General features: G+C 53.6%; 1 protein-coding gene across 2 annotated transcripts in view; it reads right to left on the bottom strand.

The window, feature by feature from the left end:
- Positions 1-15,580, bottom strand: part of LOC103541232 (myelin and lymphocyte protein-like) — a 110,250-nt gene extending 94,670 nt beyond the window's left edge. The window contains exon 1 of one of the 2 annotated variants that reach the window (XR_011526350.1): positions 14,778-15,552. Coding sequence is in view for 1 of the 2 variants with exons in the window: in XM_070573603.1 (XP_070429704.1) it covers positions 14,778-14,837 (60 nt within the window). In the remaining variant the exon portion in view is untranslated. Of the gene's footprint in view, positions 1-14,777 lie in introns of both variants that reach the window. The other variant, XM_070573603.1, reaches the window with a different exon arrangement.
- Positions 15,581-17,944: the final 2,364 nt, after the last annotated feature.

The raw sequence follows: 17,944 nt of genomic DNA, 5'->3' as shown, positions 1-17,944 counted from the left end.
CACAATAGCTGAATCATCTAATAAAAGGTGGACTTTTGTGATGAGCTTCTTTCATTTGGCATAAATGTCTTTCCAGGTTAGAAATTCTCCCTTGAGGGGACCTTTACGAAATATCTCCACCATCACAGCACAGCCCACCGGCCATTCTGACCCACCATGTGGGGACACTGAGTGAATGTGGCTCATCTCTCTGGAGACTCCAACTGGGAAGAGCAGAGGAGCCTCTGGTTCCCAGGGACGTTCTCATAGTACACACGCCACCAGGCCCTGTCTGTCCCAGAAACATATTCTAAGTGACACGTCATGTGAAGGGAATGTCCTCACACAGAGGAAATGATTAACCCCTGGGGGTTTTGCTCCCAGGAGATGGGCTGTGGGCCTACCCTGTACCCCTCACAGCCCTGCCCAGCAGGTGCCCAGGGGAGAAATGCAGGGCGACCTGCACAGGGGACCACCTGGGAGGGGGTTGAGGTGGGTGCAGAACACCCCTGAGAGAGGATGGGAGGAGCAAGGAAAAGAGACAAAGCTGAGGACAGAGGGTCTATTCCAGCTGGATGTCTGTGAGCAGCGCCCTGGACACAGACACGGCTGCTGTGAGAGCTCCAGTGCGGATGCGTGCTGGAAGGGTCACAGCTGGAACAGCTGTGCAGCTGTGAAGGCCCGGCTCCTCCAGGGCACATGCCAGCTCCCGCAGCATCTGCACCACGCAGCGTCTACATGGGCAGGGGCACACGTGAGCCCTGGAGAGGGGCTCTCTCCCCGCATGTGTAGGAGGAGGCTGGAGCATGTGACTCAGCCTCCTGGGCCTCGGCTTCCTCGTCTGTAACGGCATTTTGCAGCTGTCTCCCCACACTGCGGGCTGGTGCAAACTGGCTGAAACCATGGAGGTGAGTCTGAAGCTGCTGGCGCTGTGCCAGCACCACCCAACAACTGGGGTAGGACACTGCTCACCAAGGAGGCCCACAGCCCGGTGGAGACAGATGCAGAGGCAGCCCGGTACAATGCAGGATGATGCCCCACCTGAGTAGGCCAAGCAGCCTGGACTGGGGCGTGGAGTTTTGAAGGGAGAGATGGATGTAACTGGCTGACCTGGCCACAGGGTCACCAAGCAGCTCTCCACGGGGAGGGACAAGTACACGCCGAGTGCAGAGGATGCTGGAGCACCAGTGAGGGCTTCAGAAGGCCGGGGAGCCATGCACGAGGTGGGGGACAAGAAGCGGCAGGAGAGGGGGCTCGAGGGAGGGTGAGCCTGAGACAGAACTGATCGCTGGGCCAGTGTGGAGGCCTCCAGGCCCCACTCAGTGCAAAGCTGGGATTTGGCGGGAATCATGGACACAGCTAGCACCTGCCGCCCTCCACCTACTCAGTGTGCAGAGAGCAACAGAGAGAGCGGACACTGCGCCCACACCCAGGGAGACCAGGCCTCCTGGGCAGGGAGCAGCCCACCCCATCCTGACATCAGGACCCCGCTGGACAAATACTTCTCAAGAGCAAAGGGGTAGGCGAGGGTTCAAGCATTTCCCTTCATAGAGAAAACTAAGCAGCTCCCAGCCTCCAGGCGGCAAAATGCTCAGAGGCGATCACCTTGAAACATCAGGCACACAAGTGGAGGCAGGGCCTCAGTTTCCCTTCGTCTCTGTCTACAGTACAGGCCAGACTTCCCCCACCCCCGCCTGCCCCTGGGTCACCGTCCTCCACACCAGAGAGGGTGCAGCTGGCTGGTGTGCTCTCAGACGAAGGTCTCTAAGTCAGGTGGCCGACAGTCACCTGGTGGAGCTCTCTCTCTGGGCCCCAGGTCCCCAAGCTGGAAAATGAGGGCGGGGCCTGGGTTAACGCTCTGTGGTTCTCAGCCCTCAGTCTACACTAGAGTCACTGACACACCTGGAAAAACACCGACACCCAGGTCTGGGGCCCAAGGTCTGACTAGACTGCAGAGAAGCAGAGTTACAGGGCAGGGAACAGACACCCGGGCTCTTTGTCAAAGGCCTGGGGATGTGTCTACACCACACGAGCCTGTGGACGATGCTCTGGTGACGCCCTCAGACAGAAGAAGAAGCGCCTGCTGTTGGCATGCCCTGCCCGGCTCAGCGACACCGGCCCAGATGCCCTGCAGTTCCCGCCTGGACATGGGCAAACTTCCCTCTCCCCTCCTCCCCTCTCCTCTCCTATCTTCCCCTCCCCTCCCCTCCCGTCTCCTCTCCTTAAGCTTCAGTCCCTGTCTTGCCTTGAACGTGACACTAGCTCGACCTTGGGTGTCCTCTAGATGCTGGGACCCAGCCTCAGCGTCTGTGAATGGGGTTGACCTGGTGATCTGAGGACCCACCCACCCTGGTGTTTCAGGACTGGAAACCACCCATCTTTAATTCAGTCCAGTTTAGGATGCTGAGCAGAGCTGAGGTTCTCTAAGAACCAAGGATAATGCACAAAACGAGACAAAAATTTCCAAAGGCTTAATAGAGTTTACATCCGTGGTCTGCCCGATCAAATGACTTTTGTGAAAAAAATTCCCTCAGGAGCTAGTCATGGGGGGAGCTCTTGTGTAATCTTACAGAAGGTTCTCTCTTTTTCCTTCTGAATTAATCCACAGGAGGCAGAGAAGGATGGTTAAGGGTGTAGACTTTAGAGCCAGAGTTACCGAGTTTGAATCAGCTCTGTCACTTACTAGCTGGGTGGCCTGTTGTCCCTGGGCGAGTCACTTAACCTCTCTGTTCCCTCTCTGAAAAACAGTGATAACAGCAGTGCCCGCATCATGGGGTTGGGCCCAGGAGCCTGGCACGTGGGGAGCACTTGAAGTGCTCACTGTCACAGCTGTCACACGATGAGGCAGAGCCTCCCCTGTAACCACGTGACATCTCAGGAGGGCTAGGATCTCACCGTGCACTGGGACCCCCTCCTCATCCGGGTGCAACGCAGGGTTTAAAGGTAACTTCAAAATCACCAAAAAGAGAAAAACCTATGATCTCCCTGAAATTGAAAGTTGAGGAAAAGGTCTCCCTTTGATGAAGGAAACACAAACAACGTAAAAATATGAGCAAGTCCTCCTGCAAACAGTGAGCCTCCGTCACAAAGGGGAAGGGATACCCCGGCACGTTCTTGAGATCCGTGTGGCATCCCCCTGCTCGTGCGGGGCTGAAGGAGCTCCACGTGCACAACCGTCCAGTGTTCTTGCTGTGGGACGTGGACACCTGAAGTCAGTGCAGAGGAATTGCTCAAATTCTCTAGAATTTTCTCAGGGGCTCTATTTTACTGTGTCAGGGTCTCCACAAGCGACCCTCTTCCAATAACAAGTCAAGACGTGAACCACAGAGCACTTCCCACACACACGTCTGCTCGTGTGGCCCCTCGGAGCCCAGCGTCAGAACTCCCACCAGCTCCGAGGGCATGGGGTGCGTGTGACAGGAGTTAGTGCCTTGGACTCGAGAAGTAAAGGACTCTGAGCACAGAACACAGGCTGTGCACCCAACACTCAGCCATCTTGTCACTTAGGTCAGGTGGGCAAAAGTCATCCTCCAGGAAGGAACAGAAAAGCTGGCCACACTGGATGAGGCTCGTCCCAGGTGCTGTGCGCTCTGGGCCCTGGGTACTCTCCCAAGGCCTTAGGATCAGCAGCCCCGATTCTGCTGCTGGAAGCGTTTGTCCCCACCGAGCTCTGTCAGAAGTCAGGGACCATGCAATGCCAGGAGGGGTGCTGTGGAGGGGACTGACCAGCACAGTGAATGTGTGCCCAAGGAGAGGCTCACGGTCCCAACTCTAAGGGTTGCTGACTCAAAAGTGAACCACTCTGTGAGTTAGAGTAGAGGGCATGTCCCGTGTGTGAGTGTGTGTGTGTGAGTGTGTGTGTGTGAGTGTGTGTGGAGGCTGGTTAAGGATGAGATCCTGCAGGGAAGGGCAATGGCATCAAGGTGAAGTCAAGGGGACCCTACCCCAGGGGGCATGAGAAGCACAGAGAGGAGGTCAGAGGAGAAAGACCAAGCCCCCGACACACTGGGGCCTCCCAGACCCCAGAGAACAGGGCTGAGGGCGGCCGGGGGCTGAGAGGCAGGGAGAGCAGGAGGCAAACACGGAGGGGCTTCTGCCAGCCCCCCGAGTTCTGTGTGAGCCCCACCCCCTCATGTGGAGGACCTCAGCTCAGCAAGTCCACGGAGGGGCTTCCTTCACTTGCTACTCGCTCATCCACTCATTCATTCATTCATTCATTCATGCATTCATGCGTTTAACAGATGCACAGAGTGACCACGACCACGGTCAGCACTGAGGGCAGGTCCATCGAGGGAGACAGAGTTTATTCAAAGACACACACGAATAAATGGAGCCTACCTCTCCCTTCCTGTCTTCTCTCTTCCAGTCCTGCTACCAGGTCCAGTGGAGCAGCTCTGGGTCCAGCAAGGGCAGAGTCAGGTCCTGGTGACAGTGTCGGGGACCCAGTGAGGGTGAACACAGCTCAGCACCTCTGCCCAGCAAAGGGGACCCAGAAATCTGCTCAGGACCCCCCACTCTGAACCCAGGGGAGGTGTCTGGGGGGAGTCAGAAGACTCTTGTGTGGGGACCCCCTACCTTTCTGCCAATTATTGGGAGTCTGACCTCTGAGGCTGCTCCCAAGGTGAACATGGGGAGTGACATTAAGGCCACCTGACTCAGTTTACCTGCTCCAGTTGCTCTGCCCTCCCAGACCCTTCATCAGCAGGCTCCCTCCTTCAGGGGACCTATCGTGCCACCATCCCTCCCAAGGCAGCTTAGATCTTGTCCTTTCATCTACACTGAAGGCAAACCCAGGACTCAGGGGCGTTGAGTCTGTTTGTAGAGAGAGGGACAGAGATTTGGGATTCACAGAGAGAGGAGGGCGTCCAGGTCTGTAGCTGATGTTACCAGGGCGAGGCTGACCTGGGAGAGGCCCTGCTCAGCCCTCCCCCTGCTTCCCGAAGTCCCCGGGCAGTCTGCTCTCCGCAGCACCCGCTACCCCTCTGCTCCCCAGCACCGGCCGTGAGCATGACGGACGATCGCTGACCAGTGTTGGCCTCCCGCCCAAGGCAGAGGACAGTCACCAGCTCCTGAGGGAAGGACACTCTGCTAGACCACAAAGCTGGGGCTCTCACACAGGCCTGTCCTCACCTGGGTGGAAATGTTTCCCACCACGACTATACCACTGAATTTACCCTCAGGATGAACAGAAACAAGAAGATTCTGTGAAAAATACAGTAAGCCACCCCTAAGAGACAAAATCTATGGAAATGTAGACCGGACAGGAGAGGCTTCAGTGCAAGACAAACAAAGGGTATTGATGGGAGTCACCAAATAGGTGATCAATGTGGTCAGCCAACAAAACAGGTGTGCACCTGCCGACAGTGAGAAGAAACCCCCATCAATGGCCCAGCACTTCTCTGGGGTCTCCCTGGGGAGTGGTGGTGACTGTCAGTTTCACCCTCTCTCTGCCCTTGGAGTCAAGGACTCTCTTGTGATTCATAAACATTAGCCAGGTGGGAGCTGGCTTTCCTACCAGTGCACGCTGAGAACAAGTGTCTCAGAGGCCACGGTCTGGGCCAGGACAGGGGCAGACTCGGGGTCCAGATGGGAGACAGACCACAAGCAAAGGCCTCCAGGACAGTAAAAGTGTGCCTTCAGGGTAGGCTTCCAGGTGGAGGTGTTGGGCAAGCCAGGCCCGAAGGACAGAGGACTTAGCCCCACCATGCCACCTGCACCAAAGGAGCATCACAAATGGAGAGCAGCGAGGACTGTGGGGCTGGTTCTGGAAAGAGTCCTAAGATGTAAAAGCTGGGTGGTTCCTTCCCGCCAGGGCCCTCAGTCCAACCGTCCCTGGCTTATCACCAAGCAGCCACATGGCGGGATGGAGGTTGGAGGAGGTGGGCACAATTATGCACCAGAGGCTGCTGCCTTCCTAAACCAACATCTTCCCAGATGGTGATGCGCTGATACCAATGACAAATCAGTTTTGAAAGGTTTAATCCTGGGCCCACTGGTAACTGGTTCCTTTGACCCCTGTTCCCTTTGGCCTCCCCATCAGGCTGACCAGGGGCAGCTCTGAGCAGAGGATTGACTACTTAGAGTCACTCTGCAGGGAAAACCCACAGTACTTGGGGTTCCCAAGGACACGTCACGTGTGCCCTCCACAGCCCCACTCACCCCCAAATCTCACTCCCCCCCTGCCTTGCGCACCCTGCCCAGGAAGGGTTTCCCTTCTTTTATTTATCTTTTTAATTTATATTTTAATATCCCCATTTCATTGATGCAGAAACTGAGGCGCAGTGGCCCGCTCACACTCCCATAGCTGCTGAGGGCCAGCTCTGACAGGCTGGTTGTGGAGCCAGGTCAGGACGGCCCTGCGTATGGCAGTTACTCAAGGTCACCCACAGGCAGTTCACCATGAAACCTCCTGTGTGTAGGGCCAGCTTTGGAAATGGCCATGAGAACAGTAACACGGAGGGAGAGGAGACTGCCCGGTAGCCTTCGTCCTGCTCGCAGCCACCCCAGGTCTAGAGGAGCAGAGATCCCAAAGGAGGCGGCCATGGGAGGCAGCCTCCCCTCCCCCACCCCCCACTGGCTAACAGGCTCTGTCCCTTCAGAGGAAAGAACACCAAGGTGTGTGTTTAAGACCAAAAACAAGCAAAAGATCCGAACCCTGAAGGACATCGCTCCCTCTTCAGCAGGCACAGGCCTGTGGTCCTCACCCCCGGGTCCATCAACACGACCTTTGTCATCCCACCCCCACCCCCACTACCAGGGTCAGGATGTGGCCTTCATCTCCAGTCCTTCCTCCTTTCCTCTTTTCCTGGAGTGTCTGCCCCCAAAGCCTGTGCCCTGAGCCCTCCAAGGGCCTCCTTCAAAGGTGGATCCAGGAGTTTCGGGGTCCTCCCCCTCCTCCTCCTCTTCCTGCCCCCTCCCCTCCAGCCCAACTGCCTTCTAACAGGAGGGAGGCTCTGGGGTGCAATTTCAGGTCAGCTGAGAGGGGCTGGGTGGCCCTGGGCCTTCCTCTTCCACTGCCTGTGCAGATCAAGGTGTGATGGCTGGTGACAAGGCTTTTCTTCTGGCTCCTGCATATTTTTCTCAGGCCCGAGGGCCTTGGTGCCACAAAATGATTCACCACAGGGGTGGTTGCCCCAGTGTGGACAGAATGGCAGCTATTAATGAGCTGGGAGTGCTAGAGAGCCTGGAGCAGAGACTCAAGGCCAGGCCATCCCCCTAGGAAGTCATTATGCTGCTGGGGCCCAGCAGGAGCCAACCAGGAACCAAACCTTCCACCAGAATGCAGAGGGCAAGTCAGGGCCCAGGACGCAGAGAACCCAGGGAGCTGCTCCTGCTCCTGGGACAGTCTGCAACCTGTGAGGAGTCGGCCACACTTCCCTATGGCGTCACTGCTCCAGGGACGAGGGGCCCACCCACTGTCCTCATCCATCAGCACCCGAGGAGGACACCTGCTGGGGTATCTCATAGGGCCTGCCCTTGGTGGCCTTTGGTCCAAAACACTATTTCTCAGTCTCTGGTGACAAGAAATGTTCACATATTGAGGCATATAGGGTAACTATTCGAGTTCAAAAATGACTCAGCTTGAACTAAAAAGCCTGACTTATGGCCTATCAAACATGCACTGTACATCTGTTTAACCATTTAAGTAAAGAATGTACTCTCTAAAGATAAGAATGCAGACTTCCCCTCCTATGCTCTATTGGTAATGCCAGCCCAAATTAGTCCCTTTTCCTGACATCAGAGTCACGTTGACCTGCTAATTTGCGACTGAATACCTCTTTGAAATTTTGGTGGAAATGTATCCTGGGTGTGTTTAATGTATGTTCTTCATTCTAAAAAGACATAAGACTGTACTGAAACCCATGCTTCTCCGGAGTGTGTTCTAAGGCCTTCCCAGGTTATAATCCTCACTCTGGCTCATAATAAACTCACTCCAATTTTGATTTCATTAGGTTGGTCATGGATTATTTGCATCAACAAGACTATCCTCTCCCCCATAACAACATCAAGGGGGTGGGCTGGCCTACCAATGACCACTCCAAACCTCGCTGAATCCATGGGGGCTGTCAGTGCTTATCAAACGCACATTCCTGGGCCTGCCCCGGACCTAGTGACACAGAACCTCCAGGGTGTGTATGTGACAAGCAGGCCTGAGGGGGCGTGGCCTTCTCAATGGAGCCAGAACGTGGACCACTCACCAGAGAGCTGCTCTGTCACCCTGCCCGCCACCCCACTGCCCAGTCCTGGCCTGGCGGCCACTGTTCCCCACACAAATAAAAATCTAGGGCTGGTCCCAGGACTTGTTCAGTCACTCTCAAATGACAAAAAGTCTCCAGTCACCTTGGGTCACAGACACAGGCTCATGTTAGTAACTACTGTGTCCACTTCACTGTAAGAATGGAAACTGCAAACCAACTCCAGGTGGCTCCCCCACCCCACCCCACCCCCAAAAGTGCACCCTACAAGCGCTGCCTCCCACCAGGTGACCCTGCTCCTGAGTCCCCAAGCTCCTGAGGGGCATGCGAGGAGGGGGCGCCCACCCTGGAGAGGGGGTGGCACTCCAGCAGGCTCTGTCCACAGAAAAGTTCTCTCCATTCCAGCCGTTCTTTCAGGGGCTGCACTGCACACAGGCTGGGGGGAGGGAGCTGGGTTAATGACTTCACTACCCCTTTCCAGGCATTTCCTCCCCAAATTCTGAAAGTGGGGGGTACCTCCTGGTGCTTTGTGAGAGAAGTTTCCTCTTGGGGCCTGGCCAGAGCTGAGACAAACAGCATCCTATATTAACATCCTGTGCTATGAATGGGGGCCCAGTGTCAGGATGCCCCTGGTTTAGAAGGGGGGAGGAGGAGGAAGAAACAGAGACTGTGGTTCCAAAAGGAATGTCCCCCTTGGGTGGGGACAGGGAACAGGCCAGAAGCAGAGCCCTGGGTGCAGCTTTTGGGGAGGGGAGACCATGGATGTTCCACTGGGGCCTGTGTGGGGTGCACTGGGACCCCACTGCCTGCAACAGCAGCGTGGCCTGTGGGCTCTGGGGGCTCAGAGAGGCAGGATCACAGCCCTGGCTGGGCTGCCTTCCACCTCCCGTGAGGACCCTGAGCTTTCAGAGGGCAGGAGCTCTGGTGTGGGGTGCTGGGCAGGGCAAGGTTGCCATGCCCCACCCTGAGCCATCGCCCTTCCCTGCTCTGGTGGGCAGTGTCCCTGCCTTGGGAGGGGAGGGGAGCCCCATCCTGTTGCTCCTGGAGGCCGAGGGTTTCACATCTGCCCCTCCCAGGCTATTGGGAGCTCAGGCATGGAAATAGGAACTGTGAGTAATCAACTCACTGGACGACAGATTTAAAAAGTAATCAACTATTCTGATACCAGCTCAGCACAAGGCTGACATAAAGGAAGCCATATTGTAGAAAAGAAACCATATTGTAACTTTGAATGACCTATAGCCATCATCAAGGACAACTGAAAGATCAGGGTATAGGGCGTTGCTCCAGTCTCTGACGCATATCCAGTAACATAAAAGACTATCAGGAACTGAGACCAGATGTCTGCCCCCACCTGGAGATCAGATGGAGGCCCCACTGGGATTAGGTCTGTTTTTCAGAGACTGTTAAAATTTGGGTTGTCTATACTTCTTATCCTTCTGGTCGGATACTTGATCATAAAATGTACCTTTAGATGTTGCTCCAAAACTGTTAAGCAAGGTACAAAATTCTAATAACGCAAAGTGTCAACCTGAAGCCAGGAACAAGAGAATATTTCCAAATGAGTGCTAAACAGTTTCATTCCTCTAACCCAGCTCTATGCCTCAATTCAGCAGGAAGTAGCTAGGTCAGTCGTCACCCCAAATCCCTCAAGAATGAGGAATGACCAAAGAATAGGGGGATTGAAACCGGCAAACAGATAGTCATTGATTATTAAGTAGCTAGGAACTAAAGGTTTTTATCCTTTTTGCAATTACTGATTATAGCTTTTAGCTGTTTAGACCACCCATTGTTAACTGTGCTGCTTAGACACTATGCTATCTGACTCCCACTAGGCCCCTGTAGATAACATCTCCCTGGACCCTGGGTCACCATGGTAAGCGGTGTGCTCCTTCAGGTGAATTGGTGAGCTGTTCTTCAGGAATTAGAACCCCTTTGTCCACTCCAGGCCAGTTGAGACCACCAACTCAGCAACTGGGCCCCCACAGACATTCAATAAGCAACCTTTTGATGGCAAGAGACTAAAAATTCCACAGTCAGATCATGCTCACACCGCCGTTTTGTGAGCATGCCTCCTGTGAAGAGGCATGGAGTCTGGCTACGTTTGCACAGATAATCAATTACCTCACCTTTTCTCACTTCCAATCACCTAGCTCCACATTTCAGAGCACTTTGCCCCCCTAATCCATAAATATCCATGAGCCCCAATTTTCAGGGAAGCAGACTTGAGACTCATGCTCTTGCTTCCTCACATGGCTGCTTTGTGATTAAACCCCCTCTCTGCTGCAATCTCATTGTCTTGGTGTTTGGCTTTCCAGGCGGCGGGCAAAAACAAGCTTGGTGCAGTAACAATTTCACACTCTTTAGACTAGCAGAAAATTACTAAGTCTGATGGTGCCAAGTGTGGCCATGATGAGGAACAATGGGGACTTTCACCTGCTGCCGGTGGGAGTCGGGAAGGTCCAGGGTTAGCCTGAAGCTTATAAAATTTGGGGGCTTTCTTTATAAAAGGATAAAAAAGGAGTCTGGGTCTTGGAAGGGGCCTGAGCAAGTGGGGGTCCTGAGCTCAATTAAGCTTCATAAGCTTCCCAGTGACTCCGCTCCTGGGCTGTGTAAATTGGAATAACTCTTTTGGACAGCAATGTGGTAACAGCTGGGAAGATGAAGATGTGCATTCCCTATTACCCAGTGAGTCCAATCCTCTGTGTGTCCCCCAAGAAATTCCCAATATGTAACCACAGAGGCCAATACAAGAATGTGCTTTAGCAATGCCGTCTGCAACAGCAAAAAGCCACACCTGGAAATAGGAAAAATGTCCATCATCAGAAGAATGGACAAACAGCATCAATGTATATAAACCTCCACACCATTGCATGGAAAGCTCGCTGCAGAAGGACATGACAGGACGACACTATTTCCATGAAGTGTGAAAACACAGAAAACAGAGCCTCGTGGAGCTCACAGGCAGCCAGGGTGCAGGGAAGGGCTGACCCTGCCTGGGTGTCAGGACCACCATGTCCAGCCTGGGGCTCCTGAGGATAGAGGGAGGGGAGTAAGACAGTGGCACATCCAGGGCTTAGAAGCCACCTGAAAAGATTATTTCCCTCGTACTAAAAGTCAATAAAGCAAAATACTAAGATTTGACAAAGCTGAGTGATAATTACATGGGTGCCTATTAAAGTATTATACATACTTTTCTGTAACATTTGGAATATTTGTTATTGTTTTCTAAAATATTAGTGAAGTCCGCATAACATAAAATAAACCATTTTACACTGACCAGTTCAATGGCACTTAATACGTTTTTGATGGTGTGCAACCACCAGCTCCATGTAATCTCAAACATTTTCATACCCCAAAAAGAAATCCCATACCCATTAAGCAGTTGTTCCCCATTTCCTCTCCCCTCAGCCCCTGGCAAACCACCAGTTTGTGTTCTATCTCTGTGGATTTACCCATTCAGGATATTTTATATAAAGGGAATCAATATGTGACCCTCATGTCAGGCTTCTTTTTCTTTTTTTTTGCATGGGAAGATTCACCCCAAGCTAACATCTGTTGCCAATCTTCCTCCTTTTTTTTTCCTTCCTTTTCTCCCCACTCCCCTACCACTCCAAAAGCCCTAGTACATAGCTGTGTATAGCTGTAAGTTCTGGTTCTTCTATATGAGCCACCACCACAGCATGGCTACTGACAGACAAGTGGTGTGGTTCCACACCCAGGAACTGAACTCAAGCCGCTGGAGCAGAGCACATCGAACTTTAACTGGTAGGCCATCAGGGCTGGCTCTGTGTCTGGCTTCCTTTACTCAGCACAGTGTTTCCAACGTTGTGGAATGTCTTAGTACTTCATCCCTTTCTATGGCTGCATAGTATTCCATTGGGTGAATATATCACAGTTCGTCCATTCATCTGCTGATGGGACATTTTGGTTGTTTCCACCTGTCAGTTACTGTGAATAGAGCTGCTATGAACACACATGTGCATGCCCCTATTCAGGTCCCTGTTTTCAATTCTTCTGGTTATAAATCTAGGTGTGGAATTGCTGGGTCATATGGTGCTTGTTTTGAGAAACCTCCAAACTGATTTCAACAGTGGATGAACCATTTCACATTCCCACCAGCAATGTGTGAGGGTTCCAACTGCTCCACATCCTAGCCCACACTTGCTATTTTCCAGTTTTTTGATAACAGTCATTCTAATTTCATTTGAAATGGTACCTCACTGTGGTTTTGATTTCATCTTGCTAATGACTAATGATATTGAGTATCTTTTCTTATGCTTATTGGCCATTAATATATCTTCTTTGGAAAAATGTCTATTCAAGTCCTTTGCCCATTTTCTAACTGGCTTCTTTATCTTTTTGTTGTTGTGTTGTAATGGTCCATAATTAAAAAACCTCTCCCAGGGCGGCCAGCACCTCCTTGGGCCCTTTCATTCTCTGCTCTTTCATACAACAAACCACATCCAGCTTCGTATGTACAAAGTGTGCAGAGGAAACTTAAAGGACTGGTGTCTGCCTTCTTTCCTGTTCTCCCTGCTCCCTGGGAGCCACCTGCAATCTAGAGAGGAAGAGAGAGTTTGGAGGCGACAGCTGAGGTGCCCAGCATCTCTCAGGAAGTGGAGGTGGGGTCAGCATCTGGGGAGCAGGGACTGCGGTAGAGGAGTAAAAACAACTTCTAAGACAGCTGAGAGGGAAGTGGTCTGGACAAGGCAAAATTATCTCTTCTAAAAGCCCCTGCTATGATAGCTCACAAAACCACCCTGGAGGAGAAAGTTTCCACTAACCCAGGGCTCTAACCCTGCTGTCTCCTTTCACTTAGTGGGATTTTGGGGATCCTCCTGTTTCCTCCCCAACAGACCACCGTGCCTGGCTGGGCTGTCCCTCCCCCAGGGGCAATCCTTCCTCTGGGCTGGGACACTCTTCTGTGAAGCCAGGTCCCCCACACCTGCCATCTCCTGCTGCCGCCTGAGCCAGCTCTTGTGAAGGCAAGAGAAGGAGGTTCCCCAGAGTCTTCTGCATGAAGCCCAGCTAACACCCTCTCATGACTCTTGTCACAGTGCTCCCCAAACAGCTGCAAAGGCAGAGGAAGCCCCTCATTAGGACACCTGAAGAGACACTAGGAGGACCTTTTGTTGCTTAAAAATCCCTCTGCCCATCACACCTCACCATCAGCCACCATCTCTTTGGTCATGAATCTGCCTTTGTAAACACAGTGGCCTCCGAAGGAACCACCACCACTCATGCTGGGCGCTGTGCGCTCATCTTCAGACGCCCAGCCTCAGGCAAGCACAGGCCAAGCCCTGAACAGATGCACCCAGAGGAGCCAGTTGGGGAAAGGATGTGCCAGTGGGTGCAAGCCCCTCCCCACTCCGGCCTGAGTGTCCCTATCTATAAATGCGGGGGGCAGTGGTGTCCAGGGTTTCTTCTAGATGCCACCTCCTTGACCCTGGATGGCCCCAGGACTTGACATCACTCTGGATACACCCAGGTGTGGGCTCAACTCAACCCTCACAAATGCAGTGAAACGGTGACACCAGGTGACCTAGGTCCCCTTAGCCCTTTCCCCAAACCCTCCATGGATGACAGAGCCTGCTCCCTTTCCTGGTCACACCCTCCCACCTCCAATCAGGCAAGAAGGAGCTGGGGTCCTGTTTTTAAACAGTCAGGTTTAAAGACAAACTTCCAACCAACTCTTGTGTGGTGGGGGTGCAAGAAAAAGAGCCTCCCCGGCTGCATCTCCGGGCGCCCACAGAACACACAAGCAGCCTCTCCCAGGTAAGGGCCTGTGGCCCTTGGGGAGTTTAGGCTGAGCGTGGTCTGAAGTTCCTGACACAGTGAGCACTGTACCAGGAGTCCAGGGTAGGAAGTGCTTTCCAGCAGCTAACAGCTGACCTGTGTGGCTGCAGCCTAAGAAGGAACCAACCACAGGTAGGGGGGCCTTTGGATGGCTCAAGGTCAGCCAAGGCAGGGTACTGTTTGGGCCAGCCTCTCCCCTCCCCCTACTCCACACACAGGGCAGAATGACTGTGGATCAAACGGTCGTCTGTTTTATTATTTCCAGATCAAAGTTGTCGGAAATACATTCTCTTGTCAGCAAGTTTCAAAGGCCAGAAGAGAATCATCCGGATTCAGTTCCTCCTACACCAGCCCAATCCCCAAACCTCGGTTGGTGATGCTCAGGCTTCTTTTGCCGATTTTTATAAAGGAAATCCTAACCCTGGACAAAGCTGGACACCTCTACAAGAATGTCCCTCTCCAATAAGGGCTTCCTCTCCCTCCATGTTAATGGGGTCAGGAGCACAGCTATGGAACCAGGGCGAAACGAAGGACCCTGGCCGGCTCCCAACATCTGACCCATGTTGCCCGCGAATGTGGTTTTTCCACCTAGTTCTGGAGACTGCTTCCCACTTTGTCGTTGGTCTAGAAGGGGCCAAACGACTGGGGTCGGGGGAGACTCTCCTCGCTCCGGCCCCGCCATCCTGATGCTCCCGGACCCAGCAAGTTGTGGATCCGGTCCAGACGGCTGTGCGGAGCCCCCTTGACAGCGCGAGGTTCGACCCATCCCGCCCCCTCCTCGGCTCGGGCGCGCCAGCTACTCACAAACTCGAAGATGAAGAGCAGGTAGGGGAAGGTGGTGAAGACTTTGATGTTGTCATCCATGTTGGCATGCTGGTGTCCGGCTCCGCGCTGACCGCTCGTTTGCTCCAGGGAGCCCAGTGGCTCGGGCGCCCCCGGTTTCCGCGCGCGGGTTAAGAGCAGCGAGGCCAGGGCCTGACGAGGGAGGAGCCCGGGCCGCCGCCCGCCCCGTCCCCAAGGGACCCGCCAGACTGCCTCGGGCGCCGCCCTGAACCACGCGGAGGGCTCACGGCGGGCTTGCCCAGCTGGAGCGCGGGCCTGACTCCTGCGTCCCACCCCCGGGTGCCATCTCCCGTGGGGAGCAGGAAAAGCCGCTTTGACGAAGGGCTTCGTGCGCTTTCCCTCTTCGCAGGGGATCAGGATCCCTTAAGAATGAGAACCATCACTAACTAGGCTCCAAACTCCCCACCGCGGCACCGCTCGGGTCACCATTACTTTAACTGTTCTTAAGCTGGGTCTCCCTCGTCTTTCCACTGGGTGCGTTAATATGGGCGACCTCCGCGTCCGGGATCGCGCTGAGACGAGATCCTCGTCCTGCCCGCAGCTGCAGGCTGGGGGTCTGCAGGGGCGCCGTTCAGACTAGCTCTGGCCACCACCCCTTCTCTTCCTGCCTTCAGAGCCAGCACCACGCCAGGAACCTTGCACACACAGTCTGCTCCACTCGGTGCTGGAGCTTCAGTCCGTCCGTGTGAGGGGAGGAGGCCGCTCTCAGCCCTGCCAGCCCCGGAGGAGGGCGGTGGAGGCGGCGCTGGGGCGGATCCGCATTGAATCCAAGGGACAGGAAGGGCCTCCTAGAGCGGATCCATGCCCTTCTCTCTGAGGGGGCGGCGCTGCGTCTCTGCGGTGGGAAGACTCCCTCTCCCCGTGTCTTTCCACTACCCTCTGCTGTTTTTTTGTTTTCTGGACCACAATTTCTTTATTTTTTTACTTTATTTTTTAAACAAGTATCACACTCCAGGAGTTTGCCTGTTTATTTTAGTTTTTCTCCTACAGTCCTAAAGCTGAAAATCTGCCCGCAGTCCAGGGCAGCCCCAGCTCAGACTCCCCAGCACTTCTGAGGCTGCACCCACAGCCCCAGCAGGCACAGCCCCCTCTCCCCTGTGGGACCCTCACCCCTTCCCTCTGCACAGCTCTGTTTCCTTCCCAGTCCCTATGGAGACAAGTAAGTTCCTGGACACATTTTCAAAAAAAGACCCATGCCATGAGCTGTCCATTCTGACCACGTACGGAGAGGGACCAAGCATTTGAAATGAGACCATCCCACTGCGCCTCTGTGAGCCTCCTCAGGGCTGCAGGTGTGGTGGCTGGAGACCCAGGGTGCTATTGTGCCAGGGCCCATTGGCCCCAACAGCTCCCCAGGGCAGGACCTGATGCCTGGATGAGACTTCCCGGGCACAAAGGGCTGTGAGATTGTCAGGGGCCCTCCCCGCAGCTCCTCATCCTCTGAGGGCATCATACACCATGTCAGCAGAGCCTGCTAGCCCTGGGAGGACTTCTTCGTCCCGAGGAGACTCTGGTGGGGACAAGCCACAAGCCGCCCTCAAGCAAATCCATCCAAAGCTGTTTGGCAATTTCTCTGTCAGTATTCACCAATTAAAACACACAAAGATCTTCTCAACTCTTAATGACCTCTTCAGCTGGTCTTGGAGTTTTTCGTTTGTTTTTGGTTGGGTTTTCTGCTGGCTGTTTCAAACCTTTGCTGCTAAATTCCTCAGCCTTGGGCCTGTGACTCTGGGGAGAAGGCGCAGCTCCCTGGTGCAGCCCAGTGAGGCTGATGGGCTCCAACCTCCTTTGATGAGGCCCAAGAGCCACAAAGGATTTAGGAAGGGCCCTTTCTCTGTGACCTTCATCTCACCTGCCGTCTTTGCTTGATGGTCCTCTTCCTGACCACACTCTACCCTCTGCAGGGCAGCCCCCACCCCGTCCCCATCCGCCTGTCTCCTTCCTGCCATATCATGTCCTCAGTGCCCAACTAAGACCCCAGCCCATGCACGGTGCTCAGTAAGTACCCACCCTCTGCCGGGATGGACCCAGCCTTGTTGGCTTGACCGCCCGAGGAGGAAGCACAATGACTCTGTTTGAACGTAGAGTGTGGTCAGTAGAGACGGTCTGTCTGCAGGTCACAGAGCTGCCCCAGGGTGCTCTGGGCCACGAGCCTATGATGCAGGGGGTTCATGTCCATAAGAAGACAGGACCACACTCTGGTCTCCAGCAGGACATGAGAAAACACGCTCAGCCTATAATGACTCACTGCAGGGTCCTCGGTCCTCCTAGCAGCCAAGTGGGTGTGAGCGTGGGGTCAGTCTGGGAGGATCTGGGGCTTCTGTCAAAATAACAACATGGCCCGGGGTGGGTTTCTACAAAGTAGGAACTAGAAAGTGACGATTGCTGTGCTAGCCTGAGGGTGGAAGAGGTCACCTCCAGCTGGTGTGTTGGGGGAGGGAATTGGGTGTGGGAGAAGGGACTAGGGGACCGGGACGTGTTCAAGGAAAGATTCATGGGGCAGGACTTGCCAGGAAATCATAGTAGGTGGGATTTACTTTTGGGGTCTGTGGAATGACCCCCATTTTACTGATGAGGTGATGGAGGCTCAGAAAGGTTAAGTCGCTGCCCAAGGCCACACAGCAGGTGAGTGGTGGAGCTCAGCCTTGAACCTGAGTGATGCTGCGCCTCCACAGGTGCAAGCCCCTGATCAAGACCGTACTTAATGGATGGATGGATGGAGGAGGAAGTCGTGGTATATACAGACAATGGAATATTATTCAGCCATAGAAAACAAGTAAATTCTATCATTTCTGACAATATGTATGGATCTTAAAGGCATTGTTACTATTATTATATTATATATACTATATTATATTATATTGTTATGTTATATTATATTATATTATTTTTATTATATTATTATCAAATGTCAGGCAGAGAAACACAAATACTCTATGATCTCATTTATATGTGGAATCTAAAAAAAAAACCAACAAAAATCCTACCAAACTCATAGAAAAAGAGATCAGACAGAGATGGGTGCTGGGAGGTGGGGGGATTGGAAGAAGGTCAAAAGGTACAAACTTCCAGTTCTAAGATGAATAAGTACCAGGGACGTAGTGTCCAGCACGGTGACTACAGCGAAC

This window comes from Equus przewalskii, chromosome 14 (genome assembly GCF_037783145.1).
Source record: "Equus przewalskii isolate Varuska chromosome 14, EquPr2, whole genome shotgun sequence".
Classification (NCBI taxonomy): Eukaryota; Metazoa; Chordata; class Mammalia; order Perissodactyla; family Equidae; genus Equus; species Equus przewalskii.
This window is presented reverse-complemented; position numbering and strand designations above follow the sequence as displayed.